Source organism: Symphalangus syndactylus, chromosome 8 (genome assembly GCF_028878055.3).
Source record: "Symphalangus syndactylus isolate Jambi chromosome 8, NHGRI_mSymSyn1-v2.1_pri, whole genome shotgun sequence".
Taxonomy (NCBI): domain Eukaryota; kingdom Metazoa; phylum Chordata; class Mammalia; order Primates; family Hylobatidae; genus Symphalangus; species Symphalangus syndactylus.
This window is the reverse complement of record NC_072430.2, coordinates 111,219,999-111,237,652: the sequence shown is the minus strand read 5'-3', so window position 1 is coordinate 111,237,652 and position 17,654 is coordinate 111,219,999. Positions and strand designations below refer to the sequence as shown.

Genomic DNA, 17,654 nt, shown 5'->3' with positions numbered 1-17,654 from the left:
GAATCTTAGTCCCACATGTTTAAAATTTCCATTGACTCTGCTCTTGTCTGCAGCTGATCTACGTGCAATGGTTTTGGCATCCTTCTAGTAGAAAGCTAGCGCAACTTCAATTTTTCAGTTAGAATTGTGTAAGCTCAATCAGTTGAGCTATCTATGGAGTTGGCTATTGTTTCTTCTGTTAATTGTTTGTCCTCTTAAATTACAGCATTCACTTTTCTTTAAAGAAAAAACTTCATTTTTTTTCTTGCAAACTGATGTGGATGGTCTACTGCTGTGGGTTTCCTCTTTCACATCATCTCATCCCTTCTCAAAATGAGTTATCTCTCTGTGAACTACTGATTTCTTTTTCCTTTTCTTTTTTTAAAATTTAATTTTATTTTAAGTACTGGGATACATGTGTAGGGCGTGCAGGTTTGTTACACAGGTAAACATGTGCCATGGTGGTTTGCTGCACTTATCAGCCCATCACCTGGGTATTAAGCCCTACATGCATTAGCTATTTATTCTGATGCTCTTCCTCTTCCTGCACCCCCAACAGGCCCCAGTGTGTGTAGTTCCCCTCCCTGCGTCCATATGTTCTCATTGTTCAGTTCCCACTTATAAGTGAAAACATGCAGTCTTTGGTTTTCTGTTCCTGTATTAGTATGCTGAGGATAATGGCTTCCGGCTCCACCCATGTCCCTGCAAAGGACATGATCTTGTTCCTTTATGTGGCTGCATAATATTCCATGGTGTAAACTACTGATTTATTTGGGGCATTGTCCCCATAAACTTTTTGTAAAGCATCAATGATTTTACTATTTTACCACCCAAGCTTCACCATAAATTTGAGGTTTGTTCTTGCTTCCATTTTAGCAGAATTCATGTTGCTCTTAAGAGCTATTTTCAGACTGATATCTTATCCTTCTTAATGCTTCAAACTAAATCCTGTTCAGACATGCTTCAACAATCTAGTGTGAGTTTATTTTGGTACAAAAAAATTTTGAAATCCTTGCCTTTTTCAAAATATACATTTTCCACAAACCTCTCATGTGTGTGTGTTGTTTGAACAATAGTTGCAACCTGAAACAATTAACAAAGGTAGCTAATTGACTACTCTTTTAAAAATAAGCTAATTATTAACAGAATCCTATGTATAATATACATACATGTATGTATATATGCATATATATGACAAGTTGATAGCTTTTGTTAGAAATTTAATATGTAGAATGATTTAGCATAGCGTTATTAGAAATTTAAGCATTGAGAGTTTCAAATTTTGTTCTTAAAGTTCAAGTAAATTGATACCATCTTAAAGTAAGAATACAGTCCACTCTTAAAATTATAATGCCTCAAAGCCTCTAAGTCATCATGGTATTAGTTTCAGGAGCTGTTCTCAGTTGTCTGAGAAGCGTGGTCAGTATCAGGAGCCTCCACTTCTATGTTTCTCCTTGTTTTTTTCCTCCCAAGATATTTCAGTCTCCTTGAACACCTTGCAGTCACTTTCCACAGGTAAAATGATTTGTTTAGTTGCCTTTTTGTTCCCCTGTCCTCATTCCTCTGCTGAAAAACCTTCTGCTTAAAATACTGGTTCATTTCTAGTTACAGGGACCCACTTGCCATCTGTCATTCCAGGAAATTTGTGAAATGGATCCAGATAAACAAGGTGAGTATTATTGTCAAGTTTCTGAGCAGAGTTTGTAAACAGAAAAATTAGGCACAGATGTTATATTTTCAGACCTCTGATTCAAAGAAGAGTAAACATTTGGCAAATTTCTGGCTGAAAAAGAAACTGTTCTTTGATTAAAGTGGCTTTCTCTCCCTTCTAAACAGAAATCCACCATGTACTGAAGAGTATTTGGTCTACTGTCTCAAAAGCACCAAAAATAATCTAACAAAAGACTTAATGTCAACATAATTACATTTGAATTGCTATTCAAATACACAGAAAGTATTACCTTAGTTTTATGTATATTCATAGTTTACTATTAAAATGAAATTATCGTATATATTTTAATGTCATGGGTAAGTTCACAGTACTGTGTGGTTCAAGTTGGGAGAAAGGTCTCACAGTTGTCACTATATGAAAATTTTATAAGTGGATATGAGAAACTAGTTTTCCTTTCTTCTAACATCGCTGAATGCCAAGTTAGGCCCAGAACTGATCTGTGGGATTTCTGTTGCTAGATCTATGTGAAGCCTTACTCCCCTAACCAAAATCTACATGGTTATCTTACTTGTTTTTTATGAAATTCTGTATGATCCCTAGTTGTTTATCTAAAACAATATTATAAATGATTCCAATACCTTTGGGTTTTCCAAATTTGGGCTCTCATATTAATACGCTTTACACAAAGCAGTAGGTAATCCATTCAACTCTCAATTTTCTTTTTTCTTAATTTTCTAAGGCAGTGTGTCTCAAAATTAGCATCCATCAGAATCAGCCGAAAGGTTTGTTAATATGCTGCAAAGTTTGTGATTCCATGGGTCTGGGAAGAGTCCAGGAACATGCATTTCTAACAGGTTCCCAGGTGACCTGATGCTGCTGGCTTGGGACCACACTCTGAGGACCACTGGCCCAAAGCATCTATTTTGGATCATCAAACTAGATGATGGACATTTGAAAGAATTGTATCATATCCACCTTAGTATCTGTGGAAAATAAATATATTGATGTAGCTAAGCAAAAACAAGAATCCTGGTCAAAAGATATTTCCCAATCATATTGCTTCCATGAAGAACAACACATGTAGCTTGTGTTACTATTTCTTTAAGCATCTGAAACTGCTTTGTTCGTAGCTTTGGGCGTGATACAGTTGGTAATTTCTTCCTTTCTTGAGTTTGTTTTGTGTGTGTGTGTGTGTGTGTGTGTGTGTTTTGCATCGTCAGAAAAAAAGGTAAAAGTTAGCCTTGAGGAAGTGGGTCTGGTATTGGCTCACCTGGGCTCCTCATTCATTTTCCATGTTGCACTGTATCACAGCTTGCCGTGTTATGCTGCATAATTTCATCAGATGATGCTGTAAAGCATAACTTGACAGGAGAGTGATGGCCAGATGGTAGGGCAGCTACAGAGTCGCTCCTCCACCAAGAGCAGCATCTGGGAACTTGCAGATCCCCTTGTCTTCTGATTCTCTGTATCTGCTTGGTGCATATGAGAGGAAACAGGGCACAAACATTGGCCAATTTCCAGAGGAAAGAAATGTTGGGCATTACACTATTGTAAATTATTTCTACCCTATTATGCCTACTCTCAATTTGTTTTTTTTCTCCAGACATAGGACAGAGGAGTTTCTGACATCTCCCATTCTCTAACATTGGCGTCTTATCTGAAAACTAAGCATTTTTAAAGCCTAAGGAAATGGTGAATAACAAAAGATTTAGAGCAAATTGTAGTTTTATATATATATGTTTGTGTATATATATATATATGTTTGTATATATATATATATGTTTGTACCTCTTGAAAAAGAAAGGAAAACATGCAGAGGGTTTTAAAACAACCTTTCTTGTCTGAGCGACAATGTTTAGGCACAGCCCACTTCACCTGAGGTAGATGTCTTTAATTCATGATCATATGCTGACTGTTGGATCAATATACATTCATATAGAGGCCTGTGGCATGCTCTCACTACTTTGGGACGGCTCTGGCCTGGGACAGCTCTGGCCTGGTTCAGCACTGTAATCCCCTTTGTGGCTCTGCACAGTGCCTGGCACTCAGTATCTTATGTGTAACAGCTAGGACTTTACCCCACAACACTCATGGGCAAGAAACATCATTTCCTAAATCAAAACCAAGTCACTGTACCTTGATATGAAATTTAGGCTGAGTTCACTTTCTTTCTTTCTTTTTCTTTTTTTTTTTTAATTTTCTGTTTTTTGAGATGGAGTCTCGCTCTGCCACCAGGCTGGAGTGCAGTAGCGCGATCTTGGCTCACTGCAACCTCCAACTCCCTGGTTCAAGCAATTTTTCTGCCTCAGCCTCCCAAGCAGCTGAGATTACAGGGATGCACCACCACACCCAGCTAATTTTTGTATTTTTAGTAGAGGCAGGGTTTCACCATGTTGGCCAGGATGGTCTTTATCTCCTGACCTCGTTATCCACCTGCCTTGGCCTCCCAAAGTGCTGGGATTACAGGCGTGAGCCATCACACCCGGCCACCACAGCCACTTTCCAAACTGATATTTGTTCCAACTTGCCTACAGCCCCCTTGAACTCCTATGGTTCTCCCACCTCCTCTCTGCCTTCCTAGCCCCAAGAACTTTTCCCCAGCCAACCTCTTTGAATTATTCCAAATTCCTTTTGCGTAATTATGCATTATTAACCTTTGGGAATTGATTTTACAGAGAGTGTTTAAGGGGAAAGGGTTAAACATTCTCCCCTACCCCACCCTACTCTGGAGGAAGATGCTGAGTAGACATCTCTTCTCCCAAAGCTGAAAGAAGGATGCTTCTGCCTGCACCCATATTTCTTCCCAAGGAGACACAATTATCTCCCACGCTTCTCTTCCCAGCGAGCAACAAGACAACACTGGCCCTGATACATAGGGGCAGCTGGCGGGCTCCCTGTGTTGGATAAGGATGCATCTGAGAGCGGCCATCCCTAAGTCATCTTCCCTCCCCCTCGCCTCTGGGGAGGAATCTCAATGAGGAAGGCAAAACCCAAGGAGGCTGGGAAATCCTGGACAGGCACCCAGCTTCTCCATCCATCCAAACCTAGGACCCAGGGCTTGACAGTCCCTCCCCCAAAAAGTAGGATTAGGACCCAGAAGGACCTAATAGCTCCTGCCTGTTCCCTGATTCCCACCTGTTCCTACTTCATTCCTGACCTCCCATTCCAACCACAGTGAGCAGCTCAGCATCTTATCCATCCTCCATGCCTTTGCCCAGTCTGTGTTCTCTGCCTGGAATGCTGCTTAGTATCTTAGACATCTGTTGCTTCAACATGCACTAAGTAGCTACATTAGCACTACTAATAAAATGCCGAATAAGACAAGAAAAAAAAAGAAATTTAGGCTGAGTTAAGTTTGGGAGGGAACTATCCCTGGGAGACAAACAAAGCTCTAAGGCTGCTACCTTGAACAACTAACTGGTCAAGGCCCTGATTGAAGTCCATTGTGACTAGCACTTGTGATGCTCTCTGCCTTTGGCTTTGGATTCCACTTGAAGACATGGGACTCCATGTCAAGACGGGACACAGAAGTCCTCGTCACGCCTGTGGCTGGTCTCCCTGGCTACACCATGCAGCCATTCCCCCACTCAGGGGTCTGCTAGGAAGGGCAGCCCTGGAAACACCTCCTAAACCCAATCTTAGTCAGACATCTCCCAACTTCTTGTCCAGGCATCAGCCTCTCTCCACCTCCAGGAAAATTCCAGATTAATTCTTTCATGGGCCTGTCCATCTTTTCATACGAAGGCCTCAGTGGAGGTGACTTCAAGAGTGGTCCTTACGCAGTGACTCACGCCTGTAATCCCAGCACTTTGGGAGGCCGAGGCGGGCGGATCATGAGGTCAGGAGATCGAGACCATCCTGGCTAACACAGTGAAACCCCGTCTCTACTAAAAATTCAAAAAATTAGCCGGGCGTGGTGGTGTGCGCCTGTAATCCCAGCTACTCGGGAGGCTGAGGCAGGAGATTGGCATGAACCTGGGAGGTAGAGCTTGCAGTGAGCCGAGATCGCACCACTGCACTCCAGCCTGGGTGACAGAGCGAGACTCTGTCTCAAAAGAAAAAAAAAAAAAAGAAAGAAAGAAAGAAAAAGAGTGGCCCTTAAACACAGAGACACTGTTAGATCTCCCAGAGGAGTGAAAACAGCTTAGACTTACAGGATGAACACAGAAACATTGCCTTTCCATTCCTTAAATTCTCCCCTTGCTGCAAGAACAAAACAAAAATGAACATCACCACAAATTACCTTGCCACATATGTTTGAATCAAAGAAATACACCAAGCAGTTCCTTGTTTCATTTTTGCTCAGGGCCTGTTCCAAGGCTGGAGACTCGGTTGTGTTTCTAGTCACAAAACTCCCCAGCACACCCTGCTAACTCCTTATTGCCTGAGTTTTGTTAATTGGCTGACATTACATTTGAAAGTAGTTTCATTTTCCTCAAGACTTCCTCCTCTGGGCACCATAAATATAACTAAGTCTTGGCCTCAGAGCTTGCTTGTGTGTGAAATCCTTGCCTCAGAATGAGCGTTTCTGGGTATAAAGTCTAATTGGAATTTGTTATCACCGGAAATACCAGAGATGCACCGCTGCTTGGCAGTTCTTTCCAAAGTTTGTGACTGATTTCCTCTTTCACCCTTCACTATAACTGTGCAAATCTTCACTATTCCTCAAGTTTTCTAGCCCACCACGTCCTCCTAACTCTAAATGTGTGAACATGCTGTCAACTTTACAAAGAAAACAGAAGCTCTCAGACATGGCCATTCCCCCAGCCCATCATCTCCTTTTATGCTTCCTCTCAGGGAATGAGAGATGGCTTCTTACCAAAGCTAATTCCTTCACCTGTGCATTTTCCCCCTCTGTCTACCACAGCAATGGGAGCAGTTAGCAATACTTCAGCGATTGTGGCAGAAAACTTACCTCAAAAAGGCTGTGTTACCTTATAAAATTAATAACCCAATCAAGAGATCTACTGTACAGCATGGTGACTATAGTTAATAATAATGTATTATATTCTTGAAAATTGCTAAGAGAATAGATTTTAAATATTCTTACCACAAAAAATACATATGTGACATAAGTATATGTTAATTAGCTTGACGTAGCCATTCCACGAGATACACATATTTTGAAAAATGCTGTGCATGATATATATAGATATATATATAATATTTATTTGTCAGTTAAAACAAATGAAAATAAATTAAATAACCAAAGGAAGGACTAGCTTTCCTGGGTTGGGACATTGTCACCAGGAAGTGGTTTCTCTCCATCTCTAAGTTCATCTCTGCTCACCCTTGTGTGTTGATTTCATTCTCAAGCTACACAACCTGACAAGAGAGTGATTTCTGCTCCAATCTACAATTCCAAATTCAAGTCGAGAAAAAAAAGTATGCTTCCTTGATAACTTGAACCAAGAGTCCTTGAACCCAGATTCATTGGAACATTACTTGCCTGACTTTGGTATGTGCCCACCTCTGGGGAGGGCGATGGTGCTCTCACTGATGGGCTGGGCCTGGGCCACATGCCCCCATGGAAGTGGGAGAGTTGCAATTGACACTATTGGAATTTCATGGATTCAGATTAGGGGAGGTCGTTCACCTGGAGAAAGAAAAATGGATGCTGTGTGGCTAAGGGAACACATGCCCTCTGAGAGGGACTTTGCTACATCATATACTACCTGGATCCCCTACTTCCTTCAACCCCACTCTGTCTCTCCTGGCTCCTCCTCCCTGACCCATACATTCTGGAATCTCTCCTGCCTTTGAAAACCAATTTTGATTTTTATGTGTTGTTCTAGCTGTGGCTCTCTTGTCTTCCCTTCACGTTATAAGATCTTGAAAAAGTTGTCTGGTTGTACGTTTTCTCCTCACCTTACACTCAGTGCTCCATCCTCTGCAATTTGATTTTGACCCCCATGACTCCACTGAAACTGCTGTTACAATGACCTTCAATAATCAAACTAGTCATAAAAAGCAGAAGCAATAAATTCCCTTTATACTAGTAGTTTTCAAACTTTCTTTTGCATCAGATTTACCCCCGGGGCCTGCTAAGACTCAGCTTATCCCCTAGATTCTCACCCCTAGATTCTGGCGTTGGAGACTTCTTAGAGTTTTGTTAGAAATTGTTTTTCTCCCAAGTTCCCAGGAGATGTTGCTGCTGCGGTTGTTCCAGGAACCATACTTTAAGGTCCACTGGTTTACACCAACAATAATCAGTTAGAACAGGCCATTTTAACTGCCTAAAATAAACCAAGCTATTAATGTGTATGATCTTATATAGCTTTATTGAATAACATTAAAGATAATATGACTAAATGGGGAGATCTACTCTATAGTTATTTTTTCTAGATATGAAGACTGATCATTTCAGTCTTAAGCAACAGAAAGCTCTGTTGTAACGTTGTTATAGTCTCTTAAATTAAATAAAAATCAAATTTGGAGCATCAATGGAAACAATTTAAAATTGTGGGTCCTTAAGAAAGGTAAGAGATTGAACAATGAGAACACATGGACACAGGAAGGAGAACATCACACCCCGGGGCCTGTTGTGGGGTGGGGGAGGGGGGAGGGACAGCATGAGGAGATATACCTAATGTAAAATGACGAGTTAATGGGTGCAGCACACCAACATGTCACATGTATACATATGTAACTAACCTGCACATTGTGCACATGTACCCTAAAACTTAAAGTATAATTAAAAAAAAACAAAAAAGAAAAGTAAAAAAACAAACAAAAAAATGTAGGAGAAACAATTTAGGAAGTATATTGCCTACATTTTCTTATTTAAAATGTGCAAATACGCTTTGAGGAATGTATTATAATTCCCATTTATCTGAAGAAGAAACTGAAGATCAAATGTAACTAATTTTAAGGAAAAAGGAAGGAACAGAAGTAAGTACAGCTGGCTCCAGAGCTCTCTCCTCTCCTCTACACTGTGAAACGGGCAAGTACACACTCAGTGCTCAGGAATGCTCGCTATTGTTGTACTGCTATTGGTGGTGGTAACTCTCACAAGAAGGTATATTAATAATTCTTTTTCTGATTATAAAAATAGCATACACTTTTTGTAGAAAATTTAGGTAATATTGAATAGAGAGAAAATAACCATGAACACTAATAATTCAAGCACTCAGAGATGTCCACTGTTAACTGTTTGGTGGATGGTACTAGAAGTTAAGCTCCACAAGAGTGGCCATCTTTATCTGTCTAGTTGAATGCTGTATTTCAAGGGCCTAGAATCATGCCAGGGCCATATACTAAGGGCTCAATAAATATTGGCTAAATGCATGAGTAGATGGATAGCTTTGGAGTCTTTTTCATTTATGCATAAATACATGTGTCCACATATAACTAGAATATATTTGCAAACTTGAATTTATATTCTACATGTAGTTTTTTATCCTGTTTGTTTCAAAGGCCATTGACTTTTTATATAAAAAGTGGATATTTGATGGAGTATTCCATCGCTTTTTGGTGGACTGAGAAGGTGAACTAGGTTCACCTGTAGCCCTAGAATAATGTAAGTCTATTTTTATTTGTTTACAGAAAAAAAAAAGAGCTCTAAACCTTAATTTCCTCACCTGCAAAATAAAGTAAGCTTACATGATCTCTAGGATTTCCTTCCATGATGTGGCATTTATATAATGAGACAGTACTTTATTCATAATATTTTATGTTTTCTTTACAGATGCTCTTAATAGTATTGAGAATTCCATTTATAGAACAGCCTTCAAATTACGATCAGTGCAAACTCTGTGCCAGTGTAAGTATAGGCTATCCTGAAATATTTGAAATAATCTGAGCTTGATGTGCGATGTAAAATTCATAGAGAAAACAAATACTCTCCCCATGCAGCTGACTGCTGGATTCTGGAAGTCTGGACTTGTGCATTTAGCCCATTCGTGACAGAGAAGATGGAGGGTGGGAAATCATCACGTGCATGCAACCCATGTGTAGTTTTGCTGATGAGCAATAGAAATAATTGTGCATGAGGATTTTTAATTTTTTAAATATTTTCTCCACTTGGCTTCTTCTAGAAAATGTTTCGGTTTCCTTTTCAGGATACTAATATGGACACAAAATAAAATTACAAAAAAAAAGTATTTTCGGGCCGGACGGGCGCGGTGGCTCACGCTTGTAATCCCAGCACTTTGGGAGGCCGAGGCGGGCGGATCACGAGGTCAGGAGATCGAGACCACGGTGAAACCCCGTCTCTACTAAAAATACAAAAAAATTAGCTGGGCGCGGTGGCGGGCGCCTGTAGTCCCAGCTACTCGGAGAGGCTGAGGCAGGAGAATGGCGTGAACCCAGGAGGCGGAGCTTGCAGTGAGCCGAGATCGCGCCACTGCACTCCAGCCTGGGTGACAGAGCCAGACTCCGTCTCAAAAAAAAAAAAAAAAAAGTATTTTCAAAACTGCACTTATAGATTTAAGTATAAAAATGTAAAATTCCATCTACCACGTAAGATTTGCATTTTCAAGTTGTACCTGTAATCTATATATGAACATGCAAAAGTAGGTACAAATGAATAAATAACCCATGGACCATGAATTTTAAAACTATCTCAAGAATTCCCTGAGAACTGCCCCTTTTGCATTAAATTTATATCTGATTGACTGTATGATTTTCTTTTCTTTTCTCCTACTGTTACCTAGGCAAAATAAGGTAAAATGTTTTTACTAAAACATGTATCCTGTGAAAATTTTCCAAGGTGAAAAATAAACTGGGTCTGAGCTATGAAAAACATCAGGCATTTAGCATATCTAAAGTTACTGATTTCTCACTGCATGAAAGAAAAATCACTTCATGTAAAATGATTTCTGAAATTTATCATATCAGACCTAAGAGAAGTTATGTTATATATATGACATTTCTACTGAAGGCTGACATTGTAAAATATTTTTCCTCCTACCTAAAATGTTATATAGGGCAGTGGTTTTCAAATTGGGCTTCACAAAATATATGTGAATGTGGGGTAGGGCACAAAAGAGTTAGCCAGATGGGAAGAGGAGTTGCAGGCAAGGTGGGAAGATTCAAAGACCACATCCTCAGCAGGAACAACTCCATCCTTCTCTGTTTTCCATACTGTGTTTGCTTGTGTGTCTGTGTGTGTGTTTGTGTGTGTGTGTGTGTGTGTGTGTAAGTTGGGGTCTCACTCTGTCACCCAGGCTGGAGTGCAGTGGAGGGATCTCAGCTCACTGCAACCTCTGCCTCCCAGGCTCAAGCCATCCTTCCACCTCAACCTCCCGAGTAGCTGGGACCACAGGCGTGAGCCACCACACCCTGCCAATTTTTTGTATTTTTAGTAGAGACAGGGTTTCGCCATGTTGCCCAGGCTGGTCTTGAACTCCTGAGCTCAACTGATCTGCCCATGGTGGCCTCCCAAAGTGCTGGGATTACAGGCATCAGCCACTGCGCCTGGCCTCATACTGTGTTTCTGTATCAGGTTCCTTTGAAGAAGAAATTTTTGGTTTTAAAAACAGCTTTATGTAGATTACTGCTCTAGATAAAGAAACTCACTTATAACTATTATTTATTATTCCAGGAACAAACAAAAAGCTAAAAATGTACTCCCAATTATGCTATTTTCCTGGAGAATTTCTCCCATTAGAGAAAGTTAGCAGCAATTATTCCCATGTCCCAGTCACGAATGCCTGAGTATGTACCATAGTGTAATTTGAGGATGCACAGTTTTCAACATTTTGTTATCTCTGGCATCAGAAAGAGTGAATATAAATAATACTCATGGGAAATATTAACAATACACAAAATCAGTGGTTGAAAAATGTTACCTAGAAAAGATATCCAAACAAAAATTTAAAAACAGAAAATCCCAAACACTGAGATAAAGCATAACATGAGCTCCAAATAGGAAGATCTGGGACACATTTCTGTATAAATCTTGTGGTGAGATTAATGGACACCACTATTATCTAGTTTGGTGTAATATAGAACTCTCAGCAGGAGATGAAATCGGCCTGTGTTCAGAATGCCTGGCTGAGGTGACAGGTTTTAATGATAAAAGAGTTTACAGGCTTCACCACCTGCAGCCAGGTTTTTATTTAAGTCACATTCTGAAACTTGTTCCTCTGTTCCTTACACTCTCCTCTTAAAAGCAATATCAGAGAACAAATAAAAATTTTTATTATACTTGCTAGATTTCTTATCTGAGGTTGATTTACGAAGTAGAGAGAAACCCAGGGTTTTATGGTTTCACAGGCTGAAGCGTTTTAAATGCCAGGAGCTCTTGGCGCTCTTGACATCCCCACCTCTCAGATGGTGCAAGTGGCTGTTTATTAATTTTGTCTGTCATCCTCTCTCTGCAATAAGCTAGGGGGTTAGCTCTATTACATTCTTGTTTCTATTCCTTGCCTTGTAAAAATTTTAGGAGAGGGTGGTTAAAAAATATTCAGTGTAAGAAATAAACCATTATTTTTTGTAAGCAGCTCTAGTTTTATTAAGTGCCTTCTCTAGATAATAATACTGATGGAACCAAGATTGTTAAAAGTGGTTTTACTGAGTTGCTGAATTCTCAGACTCTTTAGCCTAAAGATCTTTATAGAAGAGTAACTGCTCTTTTATAAAGATCACTGTTTTGTATTTAACTATGGCATGGCAATTGCTTTTTAACACACCATATTGCTTCTGAATCTGGGCTGCAGACAAGAAAAACTATATTTGAACAGGAAAGGTAAATGTATTCAATCCACTTAATGAAGAGTATAAAAATGTTTTCCCCAACTTTTCACCACAGTGTCATAACTTTCTTGGAAAGCCTATTTTTCGTTTCTCACTTCCCTTTTTAACTTCTTTCTATAAAACAACATCCTAGAAACTGTACTGGTAATAATGTTACAACTATGCTTTACTAACAGATGCACCTTTCCAAAATCAAATGAATCGCTAGAATAGTAACGCCTGAATTATACACAAGGAATATATGTCCAAATAGTGGTCATATTTCATTCCCCTTAAAAGAAAACAGCGACCATAAAAAGTCTTAATTATAAAACACCAAATGACATTTGCTTCATTTGAAGCCTTTTGTTCCCATCAGAAAATAAGGCTCAATTCTTCATTTGCTTCCTACAGTGGACTTGATTGACAGCTCCCTGATTCAGCAGGTCCTACTGCGTCCAAGTTTCTGGGAAGCTCGCAAGCGCTCCCTTTCTGTGCAGCAGCTTTCTCGGGCACTCCAAGAGCTGTTTCAGAAGGCCAGCGAGGAAAACCCAGGACAGGTGCATCCCAGAGCTCCGGAACTCACTCTGAGCCTTCTCACAACAATGTACAACAGGTGAGGGTGTGGACGTCGCGCTGTGACCTCAAAGGCAATGTTTAGTGCCAGTGGTCAACAGTGGTCAGCAAAGGCAGTGTTTAGTACCATTTGATGCTGGCTAATATTTGCTTGAGGTCTGGTATATAAGAAGCCTTCTTTCTTTGTTTTTCACAAATTTATTCCTCAGGAGTAGAACAAAGGAGTAAATGCCCATCGGCTTTAGGAATATAAATGACCCATGGATAGCAAAAAGAGGGGGAGAATTCCACATTATTCTTTTCTTCAGACAAATTCATTCCTACTCTAGAGAAGCATACACACCTTTTGCTAGGGCGTTTACACTTCTATATATACATGTGAAAAGCAACACTTAGTTCTTGTTACTGCTAGCTTCTTTGCTGATTTCTTTGTAAACCATTATCAATTTTTTTTTTTTTTTTTTTTTTTTTTTTTAGCTAGAATAAGGTTGAAAATCCTGTGCATGGATGGGTAACCTATAAACCAGTGTAGACCATGTCAAAGGGCCGATTGCATATGCTCTGAAGTCAATAGTTCTACTAGTGTGTGGTAGGGGTGGGTGTGTTTTTTGAGCTGTAAGGTTTCAATTCCTCTGCCCCCTCCTCAATTTGGTTTACCTTATGTATCCTTGACTCAGTAGACCTCATCCTTTAGAATAAACTTTTCAAAAATCATAGTGAATTCAAAACATTTGGAAAGTAGAGGAAAAAAGTAAAGAAGAAGAAATACATTATTACCCATCAGCCTGCCTCCCAGAGGCAAGCACCATTTTAACCAATGGGCAAATTCCTTATGGTTATTTTCTTTTCTAGTTTTTATTTTTTTTTATTTTTTTTAATTGCCCAAACAATATATACACACATTCTCAAGTTATATTTTCATTTCAGCTTCCTTAAACATTAAGCTTTTGACTGTCATTTCTATTATCTGTGCCTGTCTCTAACAATTCCCCTGCCTTTGATAAATTGTTTAGTAGGTTTGTAAACTAGAGAGCAAGTGGGCAAGGATGATTAGGCCCTGAGTGAGGGCCTGTGAACTAGATTTTTTTTTTTTTGCATAAATATTTGTTCCTGTGCCTGCCTTTTGGTCCTTCCTTATCTCTGTTGCTTGGTTTCCAGGCAACTGAGGCCCGAGGAAGTGTTGCTACCTGCTCCATGAAAACAGGGTTTATCCCTGCATCCCTGGTGCCTGGTACAGTGCTTAGCACAGAGGAGGCATCCAATACATACTTTGGAGTGAATGCAGGAACAAATAAATGACTGGTGAAATATGTTAATTCAATGCTCTGTTCTGCTAAATTTTAGGATAAGAGGCCACAAAAAGTTAGAACTTATAGCACCATGTCAGAAATGCCGATTAATAGTCATGGTTTTTATCATCCATGACACCAAAGGTAACCCTGGCCTTCCCATTCTTGTCTCTATATTTTGTTACTGTGCAGCTCAGGAACAGGTTTTCTCCAGCTTATGCCTGCGGCCGCTGCCCTAATAACCCTCTCAGGAGACAGCCCTCTTACGAAATACCGAGGTAACATGCGGAGGACTATGGGTGTCCTAAAGTGCAGTGAGCCCCAGATCCCCAATCTGTTATCCTATATCCCCACCACAAGGCCTTCTTCAGCATGTACTCAGCATGATTTGTGTGTTTATTGAAGAAAAATATTTACTATTTGAGGAATTTGGAATTTTTCAAAATTTACATTTCCTAATTACTTGTTTCTTGGTTGTCCTTGATATTTATTTGTTTAGGGATTACCTAGACACCCGTAATTATTATTGGTTTCAAGCCTGTGAGGATCCTCACATTTCTGTTTACCAACCTCATGATCTTCATCCTAGATGCACTGAATGATCAAGGCGTTGAAATGCGAATGGATTTCCATGAGTTATCAAATTATGGTTATTACAAAAATCAGTGACTGGGCGTGGTGGCTAATGCCTGTAATCCCAGCACTTTGGGAGGTCGAGGCAGGTGGATCACCTGAGGTTGGGAGTTCAAGACCAGCCTGACCAACATGGAGAAACCCTGTCTCTACTAAAAGTACAAAAAAAGTAGCCAGGCGTGGTGGCGCACGCCTGTAATCCCAGCTACTCTGGAGGCTGAGGCAAGAGAATTGCTTGAATCCACAAGGCGGAGGTTGTGGTGAGCTGAGATTGTGCCATTGCACTCTAACCTGGGCAACAGGAGCGAAACTCCATTTAAAAAAAAAAATAGTTTTGGAGGCCTTCAAAATAGCGAGCCAATTATCAAGAACATAACTTTCCCTTCTCTTTCCTTTCATAGCCACAAAGAGACTGTTACTTCAAAGCAAGTACTCTTCAAAGATACATTGCAAGTATTCAATTTAAAGATTTTTCCTCCTACATGTCTAGCTCTTTTTCAGCTCTATGCAGAAAATAGCAGGAGAGGTTATGATTCTGGACCACACATGACTCGAAGGGTTTTGAGAAAACTACTAACAGATCTACAGCAGGTGAATTCCTAATACTTAAGAACTGTACATTTGTTTCAGTTAATTAGCCACATTTATTATTAAAGAATCTGATGTCTCCAGTGTCAAGTCTATCTTTATATATGACTCCATGCAAGCTCTCTCCTCCATGGCCATTGCTGTTACTTGAATATAACTTAACTTATACTCATAAGGTTATGAGTAGAAGGTTATGAATTATACTCATACTCATGAGGCTAAAGCTAATGTGGTCTATAGATAAGAATTATTTGCATTGCTGTAAGTTTGCTACAAGTTAACTTTCTCTAGAGTTGTAAAATAGCTTAGCAAAGACAATGATGTATCTCTCTATAGGTACAGATAATCACCACTGAAAACATATCCAATAGTCTCATTTGCTTATTCCAAAGTATTTAATTTTTCCTTACACCCCTATACCTTTTTCATTCCTACATATTAAAATCTGTGCCTGACATGCACCAAGTTCTCCATGCCTGACTTCTGCATTTCTATCTATCCACAAGGCCATTGCCTATCCTTTCACTTAACAAACTACTCGTCTTTCAGTATCACTCAATTATTTGTCACCTCCTTGCTCAAAGCTTCTTTGACTTCCTACGCATAACTTTGTTGCAGCACTTGTCAAATTATGGTAGATGCTTCCCCACTGGACTATTTCATTTTTGTATCTCCAGTGACTTGAACAGTGCCTGATACTAAAAGACATCAAAAAAATGCTTAAAGAATGCATAGATTGAGTGCCATGTCGAGTACTCAAAATTATTTCCATCATTTCCTGTGCTTTAAGAATGTGTACATTTGATTTGGTTTTTATTCTTACTAGGCAAGGGAATTTAACCTCCTTAAAGATGTTTTTTAAATGTTAAAATGATGTAAATTGATGTAACCAAGCAAGAACTTCTGCAAAAGGATTAAACAGGCTCTGGATTGTCTTGCGTGTAGGTGCCGTTGTCCTGTTGTACACTTACCCTTGTTTTGAAGGATGTCTCCATTCTTCCAGCTCCTACAAAATCCCCATGCTAGATATTCTGGACTGCAATGACTTAGGAACTTTCTGTCATTTTTCTCCTGGGTCTGGACCAAGGATTCTGAACTGAGGATAGTCATGCATGATGGGAGCAAGGGCGGGATAAGGAGGAAGATAATAAAAATCTCTAGGACAGGGAGTATGGATTAGAAAAACCTATTCAAAATTATCTTTGCTTTGATTTGGTTTTAATATTAATATTTTGTGTTCATGATGATGACAATAATTAATATTTAACTTAAATTCCAAACATCATTTATTTATTTCTTAAATGGAGCAATGTTTTTTTTTTATTTATAAGGTTAGAGTATCAGGCATAGATAATTCCGAGCTGCCCTGGTAGTTGCAGCAGCCACATAGATCCCACCACCTTCTAAGGCATTTCTCAGGGAGCCATCATAAGTTGCAGGCTCACTTCCACCCATCCCATATCACAAGACTCGAGCAGGTGGGGGCCTGGGAGGGCTGGACAATCTGTCCGCCCATTTGTGCAATCAGACTGGTGAGACTAGAGTGCTTAGAAGCGGTTGTGATGAAAGGGGATGGGCTGAGGGACATTTTCCTTCTAGAGAATTCTTTGTGCTCTCCTGACTACTTGGTCCAACAGGCTCTAAAAATCTGCCCTTGTTTCAGGCTCAGTTGAGGTCAATGAGCTGCTGAACTAGAAGTTCCCGCAGCACTCCACCCCTACCCGCACCCCAGGCATTAGTATGCTCCTGAGAAGGTCTTAGGAAGCCAGAGATTTGCACAGAAATTATCATCCCGTTGACTGCTATTATGGACTCAGAAATGGATTCTCAGAGAAAATTCCAGGTCCCACCACATGACTCAAATCCTTCCCTAAGCACTGTAATTATCGTTTCAAGTGGTGTCTGCCTGTGCCGGTGTGCCATCTAGCCATGTTTAATTCTTCCTAGAACACCTGTAAGAAATTAGTCACTTGGGCCATTCATCCACAAAATCTTTATGCACATCCTTATAGGCAAAAATGTAGGTTAAAAACCCACTACAGAAGTGAATTTTCTTTGTACTAGTGTTAGAATCACAGAGCTGGTGAGAGTCATCGTATGTTATCCACCCACCTTATTTTACAAATGAAGTAAAACTCCTTTCCCAGGGCTCAAGGACATCAGAGGAGGGTGAATGTTGAATCAACAACACAGTCTAAATAAGTGGTCCAGTTAGTTCATCAGCACTCACAAGCCAAACG

The 17,654-nt window shown here is 39.9% G+C and overlaps 1 protein-coding gene across 1 annotated transcript in view; it reads left to right on the top strand.

The window, feature by feature from the left end:
• The first annotated feature begins 1,512 nt into the window (after positions 1–1,512).
• The window catches only part of DYTN (dystrotelin), a 66,960-nt gene continuing 50,818 nt past the window's right edge, over positions 1,513–17,654 (top strand). The window contains exons 1-5 of the mRNA XM_055287845.1: positions 1,513–1,648; positions 9,339–9,413; positions 12,743–12,944; positions 14,386–14,471; positions 15,317–15,417. Coding sequence (XP_055143820.1) covers positions 1,630–1,648; positions 9,339–9,413; positions 12,743–12,944; positions 14,386–14,471; positions 15,317–15,417 — 483 coding nt within the window. The 5' untranslated portion in view covers positions 1,513–1,629. The remainder of the gene's footprint in view (positions 1,649–9,338; positions 9,414–12,742; positions 12,945–14,385; positions 14,472–15,316; positions 15,418–17,654) is intronic.